Source organism: Typopeltis vanoorti, chromosome 7 (genome assembly GCF_054136105.1).
Source record: "Typopeltis vanoorti isolate ZY-2024b chromosome 7, IOZ_Tvanoo_1.0, whole genome shotgun sequence".
Classification (NCBI taxonomy): Eukaryota; Metazoa; Arthropoda; class Arachnida; order Uropygi; family Thelyphonidae; genus Typopeltis; species Typopeltis vanoorti.
Window position 1 is genome coordinate 13,355,358 of NC_143555.1, and position 26,315 is coordinate 13,381,672.

The 26,315-nt window shown below is 36.1% G+C and overlaps 1 protein-coding gene across 9 annotated transcripts in view; it reads right to left on the reverse strand.

The window, feature by feature from the left end:
- LOC150104491 (RNA-binding protein Musashi homolog Rbp6-like) overlaps positions 1 to 26,315 on the reverse strand; it is a 768,426-nt gene that overhangs the window by 697,794 nt on the left and 44,317 nt on the right. For all 9 annotated transcript variants that reach the window (XM_090395177.1, XM_090395182.1, XM_090395176.1 and 6 more), the window contains exon 3: positions 13,444 to 13,525. In XM_090395177.1, the coding sequence (XP_090251303.1) occupies positions 13,444 to 13,525 (82 nt within the window). The remainder of the gene's footprint in view (positions 1 to 13,443; positions 13,526 to 26,315) is intronic.

Below are 26,315 nucleotides of genomic sequence, written 5' to 3' on the forward strand. Positions count from 1 at the left end.
GATAAATACTACTGCTTTGTGTTTAGAGCAGTGGTTCTTAACCTTTTCGAACCCACAGAACACTTCTGATTATAAGAAAAATTTGGGGAACACCAAAATGGTTAAAACTGTAACAACATTTTCAGTGCCCTTGTGGAGAGAGCTGGGCATTCGGCATGGACAAAAATCCAAAATTCCTCAAGAGTTATTTCAGAGAATTTAATTTTTAGAGTACGATTCGTTGACAAGGTAACTAATTGTTCTTCTTCTTGTAAGGAAAATTCACAACTCGATGTATTAATTACACTGTTAGACCATCCTTGCTGTGATTGTTCTCCTGTGGCCCAGACGATTACTCATATTGTGAACGACTGCCCAAGCGAAAATTTCACGGTGGTGGACTACAGGACATCCACAAGGTGACGGATGAGGCCCTTTGCCATAAGAATAAATAAATAAATAAATAAATAAATTACACTCAGAACTGTGCCATGTGACGTCTTTCACCGGCAGAACACTTCTAACCAGCTCGCGAACACTTGTGTTCCGCGAGCTGGTTAGAAGCATCATATTTGTGTGAGCTCGGTTTCTCAATATTAACCAATATAAAACTAAAAAGCGTGAAAGACTTACTAATATAGACAAAGAAATGAGGGTAGCTTTATCACATATTAGACCTGACATTGCGGAAATCAGCAAAAGCCGACAAGCTCAAGTATCGCATTAAAATAAGTTCCATTTTTATAAATGGCAAGCCCGTGCATATTTTTATTGTTAGCTTTATGATCCTAATGCTTTTGGTGTTCCCCAAATTTTTCTTATATTCAGGTTTAGAGCAATAGTGGATGTAACGATGTTACGTTAATTACGCTTACAATAGCATACTTTGTAATATAAACATGATATATTTAGTATGTTTTAGGAGGTAGTGACAAACCTTTTCTTTCATAACTTTTAACATAACATGAAATTTTTGAACTTTGGCTACATTGCCCAGTCAAAACATTAAATTTAATATTTAGTTCAAACACTAAATTTCCTGTTCATTCAACTCTTTATCTTTGAAGATGAAGTGAATGCAGAGAGAGAGAGAGAGAGACACACACACACACACAGTAATAACGTGCATTTTGAACCACGGAAAAGTTCATGGAGATCTGGCTAAAAGATAAAGAGGTACTTCAATAAAATAAATAAATGGAGAATCCCAAACTGAAAATTAAAAACAGTATGAGATATGAAAGCCAGCGTTGGACCTTTAGCCCACGTAACATAACTTGATCATCAATAGAAAGAGTTCCTTTGGATAAGAATCAACAATTTTGCTACCAGCTTGGCTTAAACCGATTTGGCTCATTGCCACATAGGGTTTTACAATGCCTTCTTGTTCAATCGCAGAGTATTACTTCGTGACCGTGCGTTAACACATCATGAGTGGCCTTGGCGGCATATCGATCCAATGCACTGTATCATAACCTTTCTTTCCAAAGTGTGCATGCTATTGATAATATCAGCAGTAATAAAAGTTTGAAAGAAAGATTACGAAGTAGTCAAACTGATAGAAATATTGAAGATCGCACTAAGAAACTGAAGCGTCAGAAATAATAGCATAAATCGGCATGGTGCTAAAAAAGAAATTATCCACAAAAGGACCACATTTCTGCCTTTGATTAATACTTTTTAATTGCGGTTCGTTAATCTGACAGCACAGAAGTTCTATTATGTGATTCTCAAATTGAGGAATCATCGATTTTCGAGTTGCACAATTTTTAACTTTTGTCCAGTTCTATAGTTCAAAATGTTCCTGTCAACTGGAAATCGTTATTCTGAAGAAAGAGATCCCTAAAAAGTTTAATCTTGGTGATTGCACTGTCAAAAGGGCTGATAAAATACCCATGGTTCTTCTCGGCAATGGTCGCAGACTGTCATAAAAAATGTCCATTTTGTAATAGCACTAGTTCATTATCGCAACCATTCATCCATTCATTCTTTAATACTTTCCTAATAATGAGGTCATCTTAATTAGAGATTTTAATGTTCACAACTCCAACTAGCTTAAATATTTCATCATCATCATCACCATGCCTATCAAGGATAGATAGGCATGATGATGATATAGGCCTAGAGTGGCCTGTTTCGGCATTAGAAGTCATCGTTGAATCTCTTAAGAGGACGTCCTGGTTTTCTTTTTCCTAATGGCTTGAACTTTAAGGCTTGTTTTGGTAATCTTTCTATTTTCATTCTTTGAACGTGTTCCATCCATTTATGTTTATATTTTTTAATTTTTTCCATTACTGATTCTTGGTTTAATTCTTCCATCATTTCTTCGTGTCTTTTGTGATCAAATAGAGTATACTTTGCAGTTTTTCTCATAAACTTCATTTCTGCTGTTATTAATCCTTGTTCGTCTTTTTGTTTTATTGTCCAGATTTCGCTTCCATACAATAAGACTGGTAGGGCTAATGGTATTGTATACTTTTAGTCTGGTTTGTTTTTGAGTGGACGAGGGCTACCGCATCAAGGGCGGGTGCGGTTAAAGAAGCGAGCCCAGCAGGTGGAGAGGATGTTGCGAGTGGGAACACTGAATGTTGGAAGCATGACTGGAAGGGGAAGAGAGGTGGCAGACATGATGAGGAAGAGGAAGTTGGACATTTTATGTGTGCAGGAGACAAGGTGGAAAGGGGGAAAGGCAAAGGAACTGGGAGATGGATATAAATTGTTCTACTCTGGAGCGAATATCGAGGGAAGAAATGGTGTAGGAATTGTGGTGTGTGGCAGAATGAAGGGTGAAGTACTGGACGTGGGTAGAAGGAACGACAGGTTCATGAGAATGAAATTGGGTGTTGGAGAAGAGCGGGTGGTCGTATTATGTGTATATGCCCCGCAAGTTGGTTGTACAGCAGAGGAAAAAGATGAGTTCTGGAACGTGTTAGATGAAGAAATGAGGGAATTGGAAGAAAATGAGATGGTAATTGTCGGAGGAGACTTGAACGGGCACATAGGAAGACAGAATAGAGACTGTGAAAGGGTGCATGGTGGCCACGGAGTGGGAATGATGAACCAGGAAGAAGAGAGGGTTGTAGACTTTGCAGTAGCGTTTGATCTGGCAATTGTGAGCTCGTTTTTCTTCAAGAGGGAAGAACATTTGATAACATTTAGAAGTGGTAACAACAGCTCACAAATTGACTACATTTTGACTAGAAGAAAACATCTTAAGGTTGTGACAAATTGTAAAGTAATTCCAACAGATCAAGTAGCACAACAACACCGACTGCTGTGCGCAGACTTTAAAATAAGATCGAAGATAAGAACTTCTGGTTGCCATGGGATGAAGACAATTAAGTGGTTTCGCTTAAAAGAGGAGAGTGTGAGGAATCGTTTTAGGGAGAGAGTGTTAGAGAGGATTTCGGATGGACTGGAAAGTTTACAAGATTGGTGGAAACATAATTCAAAAGTAATCCTGAGCTGTGCAATCGAGGTGCTTGGTGAGACATCTGGAAAGATTAGAGATCAGAAGGAGGGTTGGTGGTGGAATAATGATGTACAAGTGGCAGTGACAGCTAAGAGGAAGGCAAAGCAGAAGTGGGATGAGTCAAGAGTGGAAGAGGACAGAGCGGTGTACAAAGAGAGAAAGCAAGAAGCCAAGAGAGTTGTGGCACAGGCGAAGGCCATGGCATATCAAGATCTGTATGATCAATTAGAAACAAAGGAAGGACAGAGAAAAATTTACCAACTACGAAATGTAGAAATAAAGCAGCTAAGGACATCTTACATGTGAGTCAGATCAAAGATGCTGAAGGAAGAGTATTATGGAGGGATGTGGACATAAGAAACAGATGGAAAATATACTTTGAGGGACTTTTGAATGAGGAAAATGCAAGGACTCACAGAGGAGATGGGCAGCCTTCTGAGGGGATGGTGCAGAACATCAGTAGAATGGAAGTGACGGAGGCCATGAAGAGGATGAGGAATGGAAAAGCAGTGGGCCCCGACAGAATTCCAGTGGAGGCATGGAAGGCACTGGGGGAAGAAGGAATTGACCTGCTGGAGAAAGCATACGATAGAGTGCCAAGGCAAGAAGTCTGGAGGTGTCTGAGGGAGAAGAAGGTGCCAGAGAAATATGTCAGGTTGGTGCAGGAAATGTACAGAAATGTGAAGACAAATGTTCGTACCTGTTTGGGATAGACAGAAAGTTTTCAAGTAACAGTTGGCTTGCATCAAGGGTCAGCATTAAGTCCGTTTCTGTTTAATATTGTGATAGAGGTGGTAACAGAGGAGGTGAGAGAAGATGCACCTTGGACAATGTTGTATGCAGATGACATCTTGCTGTGTGTAGATTCAAGAGAAGAAGCGGAAACTAAACTGGAAAGATGGAGAAAAGTACTGGAAGAGAGAGGTATGAGACTGAGCAGAAGTAAGACAGAGTATATGTGTTGCGCAGTGGGCGGTGGCCAGGAGACAGATCTGGAGCTGGAAGGACATGTCATCAGGAAGGTGAGAGACTTTAGATACTTAGGTTCAACAGTGGAAGAAGATGGAGGAGCTGAGAAGGAAGTGGGATGCAGGATACAAGCGGGTTGGAGGAACTGGAGGGAGATGGCTGGAGTGTTATGCGATAAGAGGGTGCCGATCAATCTGAAAGGCAAAATTTATATGACAGTAGTGAGGCCAGCTATGACATATGCTATAGAAACTGTGACCCTGAGGAAGAATAACATCAGCAGGATGGAAGTAGCAGAGATGAGAACTTAGATGGATATGCGGTGTGACCAGAAAGGATCATCTGAGAAATGACTATGTCAGGGGAACAGTGAAAGTTACGAACTTAGGAGCGAAAATACAGGAGGCAAGGTTGAGATGGTTTGGTCATGTGATGAGGAGGGAGGACGAATATGTGGGAAGAAGGATCATGCAGATGGATGTGCAAGGAAGGCGGAAGCGTGGGCGGCCAAAGAAGAGATGGAGGGAGCTGGTAGAAGAGGACTTGAAGATGAAGAACTTGGATGTGGTGACAGCCCAAGACAGGAAGGTGTGGAGACTCATAACAAACAGTGACCCCACTTAAGTGGGAGAAGCTGTAGAAGAAGAAGAAGATTTTTATATATTTTGCAATTTTTACGTTTATATCTTTTCATTTTCATATGCGATCATACATCCTAGGTAGTTAAATGAATTCACCTGTTCTAAAATCTTGTTATCTATTACCATTTTAGTTCTTACTGGATCTTAATCTCTGGCTATCTCATTTAGATCTAAAGTAGCTTTCTGTAACTTATCTTCAGAATTGGTAATTATTATTTGGTCATCGTTCAACTGTATTCGGTATTCAGTCAACTGCCTAAATCCAGAACATAGAGATGTCGAGCCATTTGTTATCAATAATCTCACATAAATTGGTCACATGTCCCATAATCCAAATCAGAATACCGATAAAAGTAATAAGTCTCCAAATACTCGAGATCTTTTTATCATCTGCGATTGTGGATAATGTTTATCATATAATCAAGTATTGTTGATTTCGTTTCGAATGCAGCAACATTCACACTGCTACTCTCATCAACGTGCTGTCTGTCATAAAAATTCTAAGAACGACTTTAGTGACTTCTATCTGTAATCTTCTTGGTTTGATTATTGTTTTCATCATTCTAATTCAAACAATTCCACCATGCATCATCGAAGCAGTTTTAGCATGGAAAGAAACATTTATTTAATATTTCACTCTAAATTCTCTTTCCTTAGTTCTCCAAAAGGACTAAACTGGAACTAATAAAGAACAAACAAAAAAAGGAAAGTACCATATACAGGCATATTGTGAGACATGAAAGTCTTCAAAAAGATTTATTAGAGGCAAAAAAAAAAAAAATTGAAGCTAAAGAAAGGAAGACAACGACACACGTTTCAAAAACGGAAAGGAGTCTGTGGGCCTGAACTATACAGAGAGCAAGGGGACATCTTAAGACAGCAAAAGATGGAGATCCATAATAGCCAACCTCCTGGATGGAGATGATACGTGAGAGAACAGTTCTTCAAGACGTTTTCCAAGGCTGCCCAAGAGTCTATCCGGTATATCGCAATTTGCATTCATTCATCGATATCAACTTTTATTCCGTCCGTACCTAAATCCAAAACAGCTGCTATGAAGAAATCAGCACATTCAAAACTGATTTTGGAACAAATAAAAGCAAGAAGTTCACATAACGATCAACAAACAGTGGCCATGCTTCCTGATCTCTTGGCTGAGCTACTGACCATAACTTTCATTCAATCCTGCTTCTATCTCTTTTACAATCCGATAATTCTATTGGACTGTAATAACCCCATAATTAAAACCAATTTCCTGTCTCCTTATCTTTCTTCAAATTCTTGCATACATGGACACTGTTAGTAAATGTGCTCTTACCATTCTAAACCATTATTATTCAGTGCCCCTTTGATATTTTTTTTTCGCTACAGAGAAAGACCAAAAGAATATTGTCCTGGTAATCTCCTGGTAATGATGGCATTTTTCTGATTGTTCTGAAGGTTTTTGTACTCTAGAGCTGAGTCCTTTACTATTATGCCGGTTTTCATTATCACTTACTCCACTAGTATACATCACGCAGCCTGGAAATTAGCCTATACTAAACCGATTCCTCAGAAAGGTGAAAAATCTATGGCAACAACGTACCGTCAAATTTCAATCACTTCAGTTCTTTATAAAGTAACAGAGAAACCTATTAACAATCATCCGCTACTTTGAGACGAAGAAGACAAAGAACCTGATTAGGAAGTTTGAACGCTTAGAAGAATTGATAGTTTGTTTAGAATGAGTACATAATAAATTAAAAAATTAAATGAACTAGTGTTGATGTGTCGGTTCTTAATGTGTATATTTATTCCTGTGTTATATTTTTACCCCAAGTTTACTTATGTTGTTTTTTCACAGACTACTTTTGTATATTGCACTATTTTGTTCTATGTGTTAAATATTTAAATTTGATATGAAATTTAAACAAAATATTTTATGTAAATTCTCAAAGTGTTCCTAACGCCAGGGAAAAAAAACTTATATATCGCTTGGTGAGCAGGAATTTAAACGTACATTGTTCCACAGAAAACTCATTTTGATTAAAGCATGCATGCAAAACGAACATATGAACAGGTTAAGTGAAATTCAGATTACCATGATGATAGTCCGGGTCTTAAACTTTTTAAGGATTGTCAGCACTCGATGAGTACAGCAACAGAAAAGAAAGCAGAAAGAATCAAAAATAAATAAATGTTGCAGTAATAAAGATAAGCGATAGTTATTGTATTTTAAAATACGGAATGTGGGAACCATTATTTATATGGTTTTTTTTTCCTTTTTTTTTCTTTTTTCGGAGCAAACTGAACGTTCAAAATAAAAACTATTTTCATTTACAACCTGATATTTTACACTACCTGAGGCTTAGAACAGAATTATTGGTGCAGCAGTTTGTGTCCGAAAGAGATAGTGGTCTGGTTATAGGAAGAAAAGAGTAAAGGGCAGAGTGGAAGCACAGAGCTTGCAACAAAATTTCTGTAAAGTTTTGATGCTAAATAATAAGAAGAGGAAACTAAGATATGCCACACCAAGACTTCAAATATCTCACTAAAATTAATCAGTGCTGTGAAATCATTCATGCAGTAAGATTTTTCCCTGTTTTTATGTTTTTTTCTATTAAATATGAATAAATAAATATGGGATGCTATATTTATCATTCAGCTAAGCAAGAGATAAGTTTTTCAGTGCACACTAGCGTAGCAAGTATGAGGAAGTTTCTACGCATTCGAGGAAATGAGGGCGTGTAGAGTTTCATGTATATATATAGATGTTAAAGATACCAAGAAATTGTATAACTTGGTTTTAATCCTTTTTTCCCAAGTAAGCCAAGTTTGCGCCTGAAGTATCCCATAATACAAAGCACACATCCTTACGGACATGTATAATGCTATATATTATGGGAAGGGTCACTACCCAGACCGGCTTCGACCTTTATTGAGGTGCTGCTTAAGTAAAGACCTCTCTAAAAATTAGGCGGTCCCCCTCACCACTCCCTACGAGTGACCAAAAGATCGTCCAACTCGGTGACTCACCCCCAGACTCACCTCCACCACCAAGCAAAGCCATAATCTCAGCGGTGGCCCCACTCAGAGATAGGAAAAAACCAACCCCCAAGCAGAACCTCTCACATCTCTGGGAAAGCAACCACGTCTGCGCAAAAGCAAATCTGTGGGAGCCAGACTTCGAGGTGGTGATACCAAGGTTGAAGTAATGCAGAACTTATATTTACATGATATATGCTTTGCATTATGGGAGATACTAAGGAAAGTGAGCAGAGCTTACTCCACCTTTACCAAGAGTTGTCTCAGACCAGAAAACACTTCAGGTGCAAACTTGGCTTACTTCCTTGTTTGCTTACTTGGGAAAAAAAGGATTAAAATCAAGTTTATAAAATTTCTTGGTATCTTTAACGCATAGCACACCAAAGTAAAAAACTTTCTACACACACACACATATATATGTGTTCGACAATTTTGAAATTACAAAAAAAAAATTGCTACCTCATGTTCGAGAGCATCCATGATTGACTATAATAAATAAAAATATCATAAAGAGAAGCTTAAGGAATCGTTTCTTTCCACTTGAGATATCAAATATAACTAAGTATATCAAGATAAGAACGTTACAATACTGATGCGCGCTGCTAACGAAATGTCTTCACACCAACTCGTTTTGGCACTAAACAATCAGTCAGTATCTGCGAGACCTCACCAAGTCATTGTAGATTTCATGGAAACGTTCACAAGTGATGCTTTGTGAAGAGGAAAAGATGGAAGAACAGTATCCCTAGCGACTGTCGACAACTGTCTGAGTCGTAAAACAGCTAGGTGTTGGTGAAGATATAAAATTACTTAAAACCAACAGATAGCAGCAAAGCTAAAAGATTACATTATACGTTGCACTTTCTATAAGCTAAGTTTATGACGTTTACAACCACGTTTTGTTATTAAAATAGCAAAATTCGCTTGAAGAGCAATAATAAGCAATTATTTGTAAATCTAATCTATTTATGCTTCAGTTAGTAGGCTTATGAAAAAAAAAAAATTTAAATGCTGTAAACACATACCTTTTGTTCATCCTGTGCTGCCAAATAAATATGCAACAGCACAGGATGAATACAGACAAAGAGCTCAGTCAAATAAATAACGGAAACTAATGCAATTTATTAAATGTAAATGATCGAATAGAATTAAGTATTTCAGAGTGGCCGGTTTGCCTCCACTTGGAATACAAAGAACCTTAAAAATAAAAAATTAAAACATTAAAAAAAAAGGATCTTCGTATCCTATATGTGGTTCAGTAAGCCAGTTAGTAATCTCAGAAGTTGTTGCATTCTTTTCTAATGTGACAGAACAAATTTATGCTCAACTGAAGAAGATTTCCCTTTAAAGAAACTGTATTTTTTCCCATTTCGGTAAGAATCTTTTCTCAGGCATGGAATTTCTTCTTTTTTTTTTTTTGTTATTTGTTCGCTTTGTCACAATACTGTATTACACTGATAGGTGTGAAGTGCAGCTATCTGTCACATAAACAAAAAATAAGGCATGTGAAAAACGTGTCGTTTTTGTGGTCGAACAGCTGAAGAAGCTTTTGTGTAATCCGATTTCTGCATATGAGGACACCTAACTGGCAGAAATTCCACATTTGGTAGAAATGTAGGAACAAACCTCATTTCATAGAAAGTGGTTGGGATTTAGTATAATGCTTTTGTAACGCCGTGCCATACAACACTACCATCACAAATGAGTGATTTCGACTGTAGAACTTCGAGGGTCTGCGCATCTTTACTTCCAACCAAAGGGACATCCTTTGACACTGATTTATTCTACTTTAAAACAGATTCCACGATGGAACAAATGCATAATCATCTTTGGCGACTACGCAGGAAAGTAATTTGTACCAAACTTTATTTATGCTCAGAATTGCTCTTATGAACTGTTTTTTAAACCCCATCGTAATTTATAAGGTATATAATAAATGACTTTTGTTGCGATATTATTAGCTGTAGCATGTCTAAGAGGCGATATTTTTCTAGAAAAATTAATTCTTCTTTGGGAATTATGTTGATACAATTCCACTGCCGCCTATCGTATGCAACACTTAGTACTTTATATTTAATTGTAAGATTCTCGAAAACTGCATGTATTATTTTTTGTAACTCTTCAACAAAATCAAAAATCCTAAAGTTCGTTTCAGCAACAAAAATCCTGCATTTGAGAGGTATATGTATATTTAACCATATAAAAAATCAGTAATTATTTACCCAACTACTTTTTCTATAAAGACGCTAAAATTAAAAAAAAAAAAAAAAAAACTATATAATAAGCGCAATGTGTCTATATTTGCATACATATACCACATCTCAATTTTACTTTAAAGGAATGCTCGCTGCGCAAAAAAAATCTTTTATATATATCGAAGTAATTCGTACCAAATTACAGTTTTTCTAGAATCTTTTCAATCTTTTTTTTGAAGAAAGTTCACGAGTTTAAAATACAACGAAAAACAACACATAAAGCATCTCGATATGTAGACTGCACCGAACAAATCTACACATCCGTAGGCGGAAAAACAAATAAAAAATTGACATCCGAGATTAAGTGTGTTTGTTGTTTTCCCTCGAAAACACCTTTTACAAAACAACTCTCGCAAAATTCCAACTCTCTTTTCCTCTTGGGACAGAATTATATATAGTCAATCGAAGCCAGCAGATCAAAATATTTTTCTTTTTCGCCGGCGTCCGAATTTGTTTGTTTCCAAGAAACCCAAGAAGTTCAAAACTTCCGAAAGAATTAATTTCTTTTTATTATTTGGAAAATGGCATGACTTTGTTCCCACTTTCAAAAATAATATTTTCGTATTTGCGCATAATTTTAGTGTGCAGATGAGAAGGGCAAACCGGGTTTTTGTAAAATTTGCAGATATGAATTTCTTTTTATAACCTCTCCGTCAAGATTTCACCTAGGTCTCATACTTCACAATGAGTTGTGAATACCTGTTCAGTTATCTTACACTGGACTAAAATTCTTCCTCACGATCAGGCTGTTTTTCGCTGACAAAATGATAATTTTGTCACTCTGTCACTTAAGACCCTTTTCCTTCCCTTTTACTTTGTTATCAATGCTGCAGTACTCCAGATCTTAGTCTTTTCTCTTTTCCTCCATCAATGAAAGAAAGTAACTCATTAACTCAAATCGTATCCTTAGTTTTCTTCACGTCATACACTATACTTCTCAAAACACAAACTGCTCACCAATCAAACCTTACAAAACTACAACCTTACCATCCTCTGATAGGATAACTTGGCTAGTCTAAATGCATATAACTACCTTATTAACTTTACTGTCTCCCTGATGCCATTACTTCAGCCACACCAAACTTTTCACAATAAAATGTAAGTTTTATGTGTGACAAATGGACAACTTTATTCACATATCACCTGCCAGCTTGTTTGTCCGAGTAGATAGCGTTTTCCCTCTGCAACCAAGAGACTACACCGTGGACGTAGATGTTTGCGAATGTCTTCAAGAGACAGAAGAATTTCATCGTGGTGTGGAAATGGCTTGGTGGAAAAAAATAAATGTTTTTCTCTGTAGAGAACAGTGTTTTTTAGTCCTAGTGGCTGTGCGCTACTACAACCATATTCCTGGCGAAGGAGTGTCCTAGGTTCGATTCCCGTCGACGACTTGAGGAGTTTAAGGATCTTCCTCAGCCATGGCCAAGTTAGCCCGGGGCGTGGACAACTGGATATTTTCCGCCAGTTTATCTGGGGTTTATCATCCCGCAAGCAGGCAAACCGGCCCCGGAGTACACACGGATACAATCATGAACAGTACACTTAGGGGATCCAGCAAGGAGTGACGAACCGGCCGCATTAATTTCGTCGTGAATACCTCATTAGGGGACTCTACCCGTCCTAAAGGGATGGATGAGCTCAATTAATCAACAGTTTTTAGGTTATCAAACGCTTAGTCAACCCATAGCACTAACACGAATGAAAAAAAAAAAACGTCATTATATATAATTTGTTCTCTATCATTATTTTTCCTGGTCAGTTGGTCCAATTTTTAGTGAGGAAATATAAATGCTACATGTTACATAAGAATATTCTAATAATTACATAAATAAATTAAACAGGACAAGTTATTTTCTCTTCTATAATATGTATTAATTGTTAAAATTGATTTTCTGTCTAGCTTAATTAAATGCAGAAGTTTTTCAGCTTTTTCCTTGTTAACTGATTGAAAACGTTTTTCACTAAATTTACAATAAATAAGAAGAGAAGGAATTACACACTTCATAAAAATATAAAATTCGTCACATCTAATTTTCGCTTAGTTTACTAAGCGATAAATAAGTTTACTAAGGGATAAATTTTCGAAATTGCATAAATAAATGTATTTTCCAGCTTGGCAGTGTATTCCCTCTCTGACCAACAAGCCGAGAGTTCGAATTCCGTTGTGGTCTTAGTTATTCGTGATTGTCTTTAGCTCAGAGATGAATTTCATCGACTGGTGCCAGATCATCGCCATGCTTATTGGAGGCTTGAAAACATGGAACTTGAAAAAAGTTCCATGTTTAGTTTCTAGAGCAGGGTTTTCTAATTATGAAAATATAAATAAATAAACATAGAGAAATATATCAGTAGCTGTCCACTCACGGTGTTTTTAATGTACTATATGTTTACAACCTTCTCTGGGTTGGAAGTCATGTAAAAATATACACATACGTGAATATATGCTTTTTTTTTTTTTGCTAGTTACGTCATGCACATAAAATTTTTCATCAAATAAAAAGTGCTAAAATAATTATTGTAAGCATTAAATAATGCCGATATTGAAAATATACATGAAATACAGCCTATATTCCATAGAAACCGGGCTTCAAAATGCCAGTTTTCTACTGGTTTCTGTTCTCGCCATAGCTACGTATACAAATCGATATGTGCACCTTAACGCTGCACCTTGAAATAGATTAATCCTCCCTCGATTTTCAGTATCTCGCTCCTGTATTTAAAATAATGTTCCTTCACTGAAAACTTCTTTCGTTGCATCACTGTTTCTCAAGCAGATAAGTACATTATTAACTGTAATGCATATTGACCCAAGTATCATGACTTCGATCCCACGGTAGCTGACGTCACATGTCTGTAGGCGTCCTCAGCTTAAAGAAACAGTTCGACTCAGTTTCTTCAACCAAGAAGCGGAAGCGCCAGGTGGTGCAGGGAGACAATTTCCGCGTACGAAAACTTCGGATTGGCGAAATGTGCAGTTGGAAAGAGCAGAGGGGGCAGGGAATGGGAAAACTAATGGTAACTACTGCCCTTGGAAAACTTCTGCGAAACTATCACGCAACTTGCAAGTTAAGACGGATGAACTAACAAAAGAAAATATACTTACCGTGACCTTCGCGTTGTTGGATCCTTCATGACCATGACCTCTGTTATGTCCCCAAATTTGCAAAAATACTCTCTTAGACCCTCTGTAAAATAGAGAAAAGATATTTATAAAATATAACGAAGTCACAAACTAATTTCCTGCCAAGTCACATACTGTGCAAAAAGAAAAACAATTAAATAAAACTATTTAAACAGCGAATACTTCCAAATAAAATGTCGCAAAGACATGACAGCACAACATTTCTACACTATCCACTTGTACTTGAGTGTAATACTCCTATTAATAGCATATTATGCAGCCAACATTGAAATTTCAATGAGAGTCAAAAATGAATACAGAAATGTTCGTCAGTTTCATATTGGTAAAGTGATTAAACATTTTTCTAATTCAAAAGTTTCAAAAAAGAATTTGTAATTTTATTAACTTTGATGGGGTATTTTTATCAATATCAGGAGTTTTAGATTAGATAAAAAATTTAAATTTATTATATAATATAAATGATGGGTAAAAAAAATTAGAAGAAGTGCAAACACTCTCTCTCTCTCTCTCGATCCACTGCATTTTGTGATCTGACCTGTTGACATAAAAGGAACTGGCAATCACATATCTCATTTCTCCTATATATTTAAACTTGGAGGAAGATAAGCAATTCTACTACTGATCTATATGACCTGACGTGGTTATTTAGCTCAGGAGTTGGACTGCTTCCATATGACAGATATTTGAAAACGATCCTGGAATATGAGATGGTAAAACATAATGAAAAGAATAAAATGTAATGAATAATGCGACCTGGAATGTAAGAGGCACAGCTTATATAGGACCAAATTATATACAACAGTAAATATAGAAGAGTTTTAAAATTGCAGTAATTAGAGAGAAAAAAAAGAAGAAATTAAAAAAGAACTTGGAAACAGAGAAGCTTGATAAAGTATAGGGGATTCGGAATAGACCAAAGAGCACGGACAGGAATTATGATTTGATTTCTATATGGTTTGATAAATCTATCTAAAATAGATATTAGAATAAATAGAGGCAATGAAATAGGCGCATTTCACTTCCTTAATAAAGATAAAATTAAGATTAGCACCTAAATAACATTATTAATGAAAAAGCAAAAAAAGATTGCGCATCCCATTATATAAAATCAGGTTATTAAAAGAAAACGAATATACAGTATGGCGCAAAAAAAAAAAGTACTGAACATGTCTCATAGGACATGTACTAAAGGGAGGTGTCGAAGTTCAGTACTGTTTTTTTTTTTTTTTTTTTTTTTTTTGCGACATATCGTAGTTATATGAAGAAATTCTGGTAATAAAAAAAAAAAACACCTAGAATCACCTGACCTGGATATATAATATTAGAAGGACTAATTCACTGTTCTCCACTTTCTTAAGGAGATCTCAGGACAGAAAGAACTGGAGAGACTATTCAAAACTCTCACCTTTACAGTTTTCCAACAGTCTACATAGACTATAAACGAAGAAGATATGGATAAAGAATTAAAAGATGCATAAATAAAACAGAACGAGTATAAATAGTAAAACAGTAGAATATTTTTTTCTGTGTCTTCTGTAGCAATAACTAATATGAAAATTGAAGTTAATGAATCAGAAGAACTTAGGATATTGCAGGGAGTGGAAGGAAGGAAAAATAGTTCCTTTGCATAAAGCAGACTCTAAGACTGCGATAGCAAATTACAAACCAATCACCATCTCGGAAGTGGTGGTAAAAGTATTGGAAAAGTTGATTAAAGACAGAATTCAGGAATGGGTGGATAAGAATATGATACTCTATGGGAGCCAACATGGTTTTGTTAAAGGTCGGTCCTGCCTTAGTAATTTATTATCTTTTTTATAATAGATAACAGCTGAGTTGGACAGGGGGAATGGCTACAGAGTGAAAAACTTCTGGATTTTGCTAAGGCTTTTGACAGGATATCCCGTGGAATACTGTTACGCAAATTAGAACAAATGCGGAAGGATATTAAAATGGTGATGTGGATAAGAAAATGGCTCATTCACAGATAAAAAAAGTGATGTATGGAGGAGTATGTCTAGGTGTAATGTATAGAGTGATGCATGTCTAGGATGAAGCAGCTGACCAGTTGTATACCTCAAGGCTCTGTGTTGGGACCATTATTGTTTAATTTGTACATAAATGGTATAGAAAATGACTTGAAGGGAGATATTCAGTTGTTTGCTGACGATGCAAAGTTGGTTAGCGCAATAATTAACCAAGCTGATGTACTGATCTTGCAGGATAATTTAAATACGTTGGCAAAATATGCAAAAGGTAATGGATGTCAGTTCAACGTGAAAAAGTGTAAAGTTGTGCATTTTGGGATTAAAAGATTACAAGCTGCGTACCACATTGATGGAACGGTACCCCAAGAGATTGATGAGGCTAGGGACTTGGGGATGTTAGTGGATAGGGAGTTGAAGTTCAGAGGGCATATTGCTAAGGTGTCCAAGATAGCTCATAAGATTGCTTGGTTATTGAAGAACACACTAACATTCAGAGATATAGTTATTATTCCTCTTTACAAGGCGTGGATACGTTCACATCTGGATTACTGTGCTCAGATCTGGCTGCCTGGATTCCTTGAAGATGAGGAAGTGGTAGAAAAGATTCAGAGGCGAGTGACCAAATTAGTTAGTAGTGTAAGGAACGCCCTACACTGATAGACTGAGCATTTTTAGATTACAGAGGTTACTTGATAGGCGGAGAAGATGGGATATGATAGAAATATTTAAATTACTAAAATGTTTTTATACATTTTAGTAATTTTGCTGCAGGGAAAATATTTCAGCAGTGGGATAGTGGTGGAAGAACAAGAGGTCATCCCTAGAAATAAAGTAAGAGTGTGGTTAACAAGGATGTGAGGACTAGATTTCTCGCTTGGAGAGTGGTTAATGATTGGAATGCGTTGCCTGACTCAGTTGTGAGTGCTTCGTCTGTAAATGAGTTCAAGAAGGAGTATGATAGATATTGTGTGAATAGTTTGAGTCTCCCATGATAAGTCTTCTGACTCCATAGAGATATCCGTATAATAATAATAATAATAATAATAAATAACATACTAAATACTAAATACAGCAGAAAATTAACGTCTAGGAAATACCAAAAATTATTTAAAAGGAAAATTTAAAATATGGGATGATGATGAAATTATGAAATAATTTCATCAACCCATATTTCAAATAACCAAGAAAAAAAAAGAAAAAAAACATACAATAAACGATTAAGTAGCAAAAGATTCGAATGAAACGGTATACAAACCAATAACAGTCAATCATGTAACAGATTTGTTTCTAATTTAGAATGTTATATATACATAAAACAAGAACTAATGTATGTATGTAAAATTTTGAAGTTTTTAAATACAGATAGATATTTGAGAAACAGAAAATATAAACAATTAACTTTCACAAAAGAATTTCTGAACTTTTATTCAGAATTATGGAATGATAATACTTATAAAAGTAATATCTCGCAAACGGATAATGCCATGATAAAGTTATAATAGAAGAATCATGAATCAGTTTGAAAAAAAAACAGAAAATCACCAGGAGAAGATAACTTTAGCTCAGAATTATATGCAGGAATAAGATTTAGCGAGTGACACTCAAATTATTTTTGAATAAAGTTTATTCAACAGGAAAGCCACCAAAAGAATGGAAAAGAAAAATGATAAAGAAGATAATAAAAGAGGAGCTTAAAAAGTATAGAGATATAAGCATTCTAATTCCTGTTTCACAAAATGATAATAAAAATAACAAAAACGTAAATAAGATAAAATGAAAATACTAACTAAATAAATAAAGTAATAAGATATTAAATAAAAAACACAAAGGCGATTTTACAGAATTCATATAAAAATCCACCTTTCCGTCTAAAATTAATAATACAAAAAAAAAAGCAGAAAGTATAGCCTAGGAACACATATTGCATTTATAGATTTTGAAAAAGAATTTGTGTGTGTGTGTGTGTGTGTGTGTGTGTGTGTGTGTGTGTGTGTGTGTGTGTGTGTGTGTGTGTGTGTGTGTGTGTGTGTGTGTGTGTGAGAGAGAGAGAGAGAGAGAGAGAGAGAGAGAGAGAGAGAGAGAGAGAGAGAGAGAGAGAGAGAGAGAGAGAGAGAAACAACGAAATAAAAACGCAATTAAACACTAAAGAGTTTGGTCAGTCGTATCTTTGAATTTTTTTTCCTCTAAGGAAAACTAAGGCGTTAAAGGGATGGCCTCTATCCGCAGCACAGTTTAATATAATATATACTTAAATGAAATGATAATAAAACGGAACAGACAGAACCATAAAGACACTGAATTATCCGCTAATATGGCTTTAAACCCACTTCTTTGATAAGATGATCAGATGATAATTATTGATTCTGAAGCCATTTTGGGGAAGAATAAAATAAAACCGGTTGTTTTATAAAAAGCTTTACCTTTTATAAATCCGATGATCTCAGATAGCTTCTGAGATCGTCCATAATAAGCTTACATCTTGAAAAGAACGATGATGATAATATAAACTATATAAAAATATATGCAATATGTTATTAGTAAAAAATATTCAAAGTACAGAAATTAAATGAAGATCATCCAAGTAAGAAAATGACTCGCTATTTCGCGAAAGATTATGTACTTAACATGCTTGAGGACATCCGATGAACTTTCGTAACATATAAATAAGATCGACCACCAGAACTCGTGATTTCTCGATTACTTGTGTGTATTATGTTTGTAGTTTACCAGGCATACGTTACGTGTAAACATCAACCTAGGAGGCAATCGATTCTCACAGAAGTTGGGCATCGTGTCCGAAACCAACATTCGATAAAGCCATGTTGACATTGTTGAGATTGTGAATATGAGTCTGTGAACTATTAAACGTGTTCTCCATAGCACAGCTATACAAAGCCAACGAGGGAACAGAAGCATGTGATCACACATTCCTATTTAAGTGCAGACTAGGTCCTTACACAATAATGAAACGATCTATAGGTGGGTAGAATATCCAAGCGCTACTCATCCTCCAGCCAAATATATACCAAGGGTTTAAAATATGGTTCCTTAATGTTTATGTTCATTACGTTCGCCCAGCTTGTATTTCTGTTGCAACTTTAGTATACATTTTCTGTACCGTCACCCGTCTACGTTTTGATGCAGCTTTTTTTTGAAGTAACTGTAATGAACTTTTTTGTTGCTAGCAAAGAAATAATAATCGATCATTTCAAATTCTTATATTCACCGAGTTAACTGATGCACATCGAAGAAGTATCTCGGACCAATAAGAAGACCAAGAGACCCATGGATATCAGATTCAACATGGGAACTAATCAAAAGAAGGCGGTTGAAAAACAAAGAGACACGGGGACTGAAGAATACAAGAGATTACATAGAGAAGTCAGAAGAGCCATCAAGCAGGACAAGGAAAAGTTCTATACTAACAAATGTGAAGAGATAGAGTAGTTCTAGATGAGAAGGCACAATTATAAAAAGATGTTTTATTTAGTTCGTGACTTAAAGCACAACTTTAAGCCTAAATTGAATGTCATCAAAGACAGGAATGGATCATTACTAACAGAAGAGTTGGAAATCAAAAACAGATGGAAAGAATACTGTGAGGAACTGAACAGCAGAGTGGATAAAGAAAACGTGGAGCCCTCCCACCAGGAAAATTTTTATTTGGAACCTCCTCCACTTAGGCATGAAGTTGAAAGAGCAGTTAAGCAGCTTAACTGCAATAAGGCCCCAGGTGCAGATGAAATTCCAGCGGAGTTAATTAAGGCCACAGGGGACGGAGGGATAAGATTGTTTCATAAATTGATTACAAGGATATGGCCTAGAGACTGGAAAAAGTCATTTTCATACCACTACATAAGAAAGGTGATATGAAGACATGCAAGAATTATAGAACTATTAGTTTGATATCTCATGCAAGCAAAATTTTATTGAAAATCATGCTAAATAGGATTAAGGCCAAAGTTAAGGCAGAGATGCCCGAGAAACAAGAAGGTTTTAGGAAAGGTAAGGGCACCAGATATCAAATCCTTTGCCTTGGACAGATCATAGAAAAACATAAAGAATTCAGATTCCCTCTAGTAATGTGTTTCTTAGACTACTCTAAAGCTTTTGACTGTGTTGAGTATGTGAAACTGTGGGAAGTAATGAAAAGAATGGGTTTTCCTCAACACACTATGAGGTTGATAGCCAACTTTTATAAGGAGCAAAAAGCCACTGTAAGAACAGGTGTTCTTTCTCCTCACTTGTTTAGTATATATGCAGAGGACATCAAGCGTGAAGCATTGGATGAGCCCAAGACAGGCATTAGGATAGGAGGTAGATTGATCAGTAATCTGAGGCATGCTGATGATACAGTATTCCTTTGTAATGATGTGGAAGAACTAGGACTAATTCTTGACAAAGTTAACAAGATCAGTAATAACAGGAAACTTCAACTCAATCCTAGCAAGACAAAGATTAGGTTCTCAAAGGAAACACAAACAGAGAAGCTCTTGAGAAACAAGTGTACCTTAACGGAGAAAGAATTGAGGAAGTCAGCAAGTTTGAGTACCTGGGATCCATTATTAATATGAAGAATTACTGTTCAGAAGACATCAGAAGAAGGTTAGGAATGGCCAACACAACAGTCAGAGACCTGTCTAAAATCTGGAAGGATGGATCTATCTCCATGGGAACAAAGTTGAAGATTTTGGATGCAGTTATTTTTCCAACAGCGATTTATGGATGTGAGACTTGGAACCTAAAAAGGTCAGATAAGAAACGGATATCTGCTTTTGAGATGTGGTGTTACAGAAGGCTGTTGAGGATATCATATACTGAAAGGCGTACAAATGAATGGGTGTTAGAAAAGATCAGTAGAACTTTAAGGCTCCTTAAGGATATTGACAGAAGAAAGTTAAAATATTTTGGACACATAGAAAGGATGGAAGGAGGACTTCTCAGAACAGTAATAGAAGGTAAAGTTCCTGTAAAAAGAGGAAGGGGTATGGCGTGTGTGGAGTGACTGATCTTCAGAGAGTTGAGGCCGCCAGAAAAGCAAACAACAGGACTACATGGCGAGGCCTGGTGTGACACATCACCGAGCATCGGAGTGACATTACGGCATCTGTAGATGCCCAGTGAATGTAGTAGTAGTAGCATTGAAAATAATAATGAAGAAGAATACATTCTACGAATGATAAACTTTAGATGTTAATTTTAGTGTCATATTCGTCGTGTGTCAGTTAACTCGATGAGTTTTAAGGATTAAGAAATATGAGTTCTAAGGATAAAGAAATAACCGATCAACATTTCTTTACTGGCGACAAATAGCAAATAATCATTACGAATGGATGTTGTTATAAACATAGTTGGACTGCTTCGCTAAAGAAAGGAACATTGCAGTCCCCTCTATTAAAAAAAAAAAAAACTTACTTAAAACGAAGATCGTTTTTTTTTATTCAGAAAATATATTTTCTATTCAGAAAATAAATAGTATATTAACAGAAAAAATAGTAATGTAACGGAAATACAAGATAGGTGAAATCTAATGAACATAAACACATCAAGCAACTACAGGAAAAATGAAGCGTGAAGAGCAAAGTGAAATAAAAGTATGTGATGCCTGCAGTTCGGAAACAAGAGAGAAAGAAAGTTACTGGATAGCACTAAAATTGCCTCAGCAATGTTGCACTATAACTTAGTGGATAGCAGATAGCCTATCCACTATATGAATGCCTTTAGGTAGTAGATGAATCCGATTATCCGGATGAATCCAGATAATCGGATGAAATACCGCTCCACTAACTGAAGAACTGAAGTGGCTTGACTTTGTGTGTGTGTGTGTGTGTGTGTGTGTGTGTGTGTGTGTGTGTGTGTGTGTGTGTGTGTGTGTGTGTGTGTGTGTGTGTGTGTGTGTGTGTGTGTGTGTGTGTGTGTGTGTGTGTGTGTGTGTGTGTGTGTGTGTGTGTGATTTAATTCGTTAACTCTATGAAAATATGAAGCAAAATAAGAATTTATTTTTATTATTTTTATTTGTTTTACATTTTTGAGAACGTGAATAAAATGTTTTCCTCAATTATGCTCCATTCAAATAAGTCAGTAAAAGTAGTATAATGTGCAGGTTAGGTAGGAATTTAGCATATGTTTAACCAGGATATAAATAAAGGAGTGATTCTAATTCATTACATGTGAAATTCATATTATCACTAAATCAGTTACTCGTCTATAAGATTCTTATTCCCTACGACCATACCATTAACAGAACCGAAATATTGTTTAGGTTTAAATTTATTTGTGCCTTCATAAAATTCCACCGTGGTGTAGCTACCATTCGGAGTAATTAATCGCGCACTAGGGAATCCAGTAATGAATTTTATGAGCTGCAATAACTTCTAAAAGGTGTAATATTTACTTTTGCAAACAAGCGATTAAGCTGTATTGATTAATCAAATAGCTCTGCTACAGTTCTTGGATAGTTCAATCAGACAGTCGTCAGTAAACAAATAACGTTGATCGTGAAATTAAGTTTTACTGGAACTATATATAAAATGAGATAATTAATTATTATTGTTTTGTCTAATCATTGCCGTTACATTATACGAAAGGTGAATAATAGAGTAGTGCATCTCTTCGGAATACAGAAAGGAGGCTCTCTCTCTCTCTCTCTCTCTCTCTCTCTCTCTCTCTCTCTCTCTCTCTCTGATGTTAAACATTTAAGTTTCATATTATACTCGCTTTTTAGTTTTGGTTTGCATGTGAAATTATCGGTAATAAATTAAAAAATAATAATGTTGTTGTTGTTTTTTTTAATGGTTGCACTTTAACTTCTAAAACTTGGTTGCCTGGATAAGATTTTCATTTTGTTACTGACAAAATGAAATTATTTTGTATTACATACAACAATGTTGTATGTAATAGGATGTTTATGAAACTGCTTCATCTCTCACACTCTTGGAGCTTTGAAATGGCTTGAAAAATTTCATGTTTGGTCTGTGGAAGAGGGAAAACCGTATTATCTCTCCCTGAGCTAACTAATCTACGGTACTCAACATAACTCAACAACAACAGAGTTCAAGATTGGAACCATCAACATAAGAAGCATCAATTGGAAAAGAAAGGGAGCTAGCAGATGAACTGGATAAGTACCAGATTGGCATAATAGGTGTTACCGAAACAAAGAAGATATAGGCAAGTGAAATTCTTCTGAGCAACAAATACAAGATGTTATATACAGGCCATAACAATCAGGGAAAATAATAATTAGCTATAATATTCAACACTAAATACGAAGAAATTTTTCTTGAATGGTAGGCAATATCAAGTGATGCGAGCAAATATCAAAAAGGGACTGGACAATGAGACTAATTTGTGCCTATGGTCCCGCAGAAGGTTCGTTCCACTAAGGAAGAAGTGCAGGAAATTTTTGATGAATTAGAGGGGGATCTGACACATATAAACGAAAAGTTGATCCTGGTTGGAGATCTAAACAGCAGAGTAGGAAACGATTATCAGACATATAGAAATGTTTTAAGACAATTAAAGAAAAGAGCAAAACTTATAAGAATGGTGATAAGCACCTGCTAGATTTCTGTTCAGGACATGGACTAGTCATTACTTACACCATGTTCTGACATAAAGATATGCACAAATTCACATATAGAGAAGACACGAGAAATAAAAAAAAGTCTCTCATTGACTACATATCATATAGCGATATCTTCATGATTGATCAGAAATATACAGAGGATTTAAAATGGGCAGTTACCACCATTTACTTTTAAGCAGGATAAAATCGAATATCATATTCAAAAGAAAAGTGTGTGGGAAAGTTTTTAAAACGATCAAAGTTAAGCGGTTGAGCAGCTTACAAATGTGACCTGTAGACTCGAATAAAGAAATATTATTGAAGAAAAAAAATAGAGTTTTAAAACAAGAAGCAAACAGTGGAAATTCAAATGGAGATATATTCTCCATTCTCGTGTGAGATCACCACCCTGCTTAATGAAGACCTGAAGTGGATTTTTTACATAGTCCGGAAACCTTTCTAGAGAAAGGTTTCCGGACTATGTAAAAAATACAAAAAATAATAATAAAATTAATAACACAGAAAAAAATCCTTAACCTACCCACGATACTAATGTACTATAGGCTAATAACTTTTCATGAGTGGGAATCACATAAAAAAGCCCATGTCCTGAAGAAAATGCTGATTGATTCAGCCAGAGAGGCATGCAATAAAGTTGTTTGCATGAACAGAAATAATTAGAACTCCATAGTGCATTCAGAAAGTTCAAGAGATAGTCTATGAAAATAAGGAAGCGAACAGAAAAATCCAAGCTTGTCTTCTTAGAGAATACAGAGAACATTGCAAGAAAGCGAAGCACTGTTTAAAATTAGCTAAACAAAATCATGGGGAAACTTTGGTAAGAATATTGAAAATTCAGAAAATAATTTAATTTCCGGTATTGAAACCACATGTTTCTAAACATAAAAACAGATTTATTAGAATAAGCAATATAACTCGACAAGTTTCGTAAGTTGTTGGACTTACATCCTCAGAGGTAAAAGACTTCTATTAAGAATATTAGAAAAAATTATTTACACACAACAGGCGTTAAGTATATAAACAAAGTGACCAAAAAGGACCGTTGAATTTACCATGAAAAGTGTTGGAACAATGATGGTTGTAACGTCACGTTCTGTGGAATAAATCTTGTATCCCAATTCCAAGGGAGTTACATTTTTGACGAATACTGACTAACCTTGGGTATTAAACCTTGGTTTTTGTTACGCTCTGTGTAGGGATATAGATGTTGATGTTGAGCACATGCTGCGTTATACAGTCTTTCTACGCTGGCAAGTTATTGGGATGATCCCGATAAACCGTCTTTGAGAAATCCCCAGAGCCAGAAGTCACATGGAGTCAAATCAGGTGAACGAGGAGGTCATATAGTGGGAAACACATGGCTGATCACTCTGACTTCCGTGAAAGGTTTTCGAAGAACCTCCTGTACGGATGTGGAGGGGACCCCCATCCTGCATGAAAATGACTGAATCCATGCACAAGCGCTGCTGTAGCCCAACAAAAGTGTTTATCACATCGCGATACCACTCGGCAGTAACTGAGCAGGTCACAGAACCCGACTGGCGAATATCTTCAAACAAGAATGGTCCAATGATAAACGAAGCTGTAAACCAGCACCAAAAGGGAACATTAGGTGATTGTAAAGAAATTTGTTCCATTTCATGCGGGTTTTGGTAGCTCATGCCCGGCAGTTGTGTGTATTCATAACTCCGTTCAGGTGAAAGTGAGTCTCATCTCCCCACAAAATCATCCACTGCCACGCAGCATCCTACTCCACTCGAGCAAGGAATGTTAAAGCGAATGCCAGTCGACTTTCAAAGTCCTGCGGGCGCAACTCCTGTGTCAGGGTTATCTTGAATGATAGAAATGCAGAATCTTCCGTAGGATTTTCACGACAGTTGTGTAAGGCACATCAATGTGTCTTGAAGCAGCACGTGGAGACTGCAGGAACCAATGCTTTTATTCATGACCTGCTCCACAACAGCAGCAGCAAATTCATTCGCTTGTTGTGAACTGATTGGTTTACGACCTCTGCTAGGTCTAACTCTCAACGATTTCGTTTCTTCAAAACGACTAATCATTCTCAGAGCACGTGGAGATAGTGGACCTGGTCGACATTTGTTCTGAAAATGAAATTCGCGGAGTCATGCAACAGCATTGCAATTGTTTAGGTAATACAGCTTCACCAGCAAAAGCACGTTGGGAGGTTAGTGCCATCACTGTGGACGGTATTAACAACCAGAATAAATATATATATATATATATATATAATTAAGCCCCATAAACCTTCCAGAAGATGGACATGGATTTCCCCTGATGGTAAAACACACAACCAAATTGACTTTATCCTTGTAAGCACAAGATTTAAAAACTCCATCAACCTCACAAGAACCAGATCATTTCCTGGAGCCGACATTGGCAGCGACCACAATATGGTCATCGCAACTGTGAATATGAAAATGAGGGAAAGATTACCTACAAACTCAACTCGTAAAAGATATAATATAGAAAAATTAAAAGATCCCCAAATAAATACACTATATAAATACAAATTAAAACAAATTTTTGACACAAGCTTCAAGAAACATAATAGTATCGAATCTAAAACCAAATACTTCTCACAAAAGATAACTGAGACAGCTGAAGAAATCCTCGGATACAAAAGGAAAATAAATAAACCATGGATAACCAACAATATTTTGGACCTATGCGACGAAAGAAGATATTTGAAATCTCATATTAATAGCGGTGATAATAGAGAACAGTATAAAAATATTACTAAGATTATTAAAAAAGAAATCAAACATGCTAGAAACTTATGGATATTGGATGAATGCAAAAATATAGAAGAGGACTTAAATAAAAATAATTCTAAAAGTGCTTTTCAAATTATCAATAAGCTAAGCAAACCTTTTACCGCAATTAATTGGAGCATAGAAGATGAAGATGGAACTCCTATCACGGATAACCAGAAAATAATTGATAGATGGAAATGTTACGCAACCAAGCTTTTTCAAAAGGACCCTCAACTGACCGATGATATTTTGGACGGATTTTTCCAGGAGGTTCAGAGGAAGGAGATTACCCGATATTAAAAGAGTTAGCTCCTCAAAAATTGGAAAATCACTGGGAAGTGATGGTGTCACAGTGGAACTGATACGCGAAGGAGGTGACATCATCATAGACACCTTGCTAAATTTATTCCAGGAAGTATGGAACACAGAGACTTGGCCTTCCGATTGGCGGACTTCTGTCCTTGTACCTATCCCTAAAAAAGG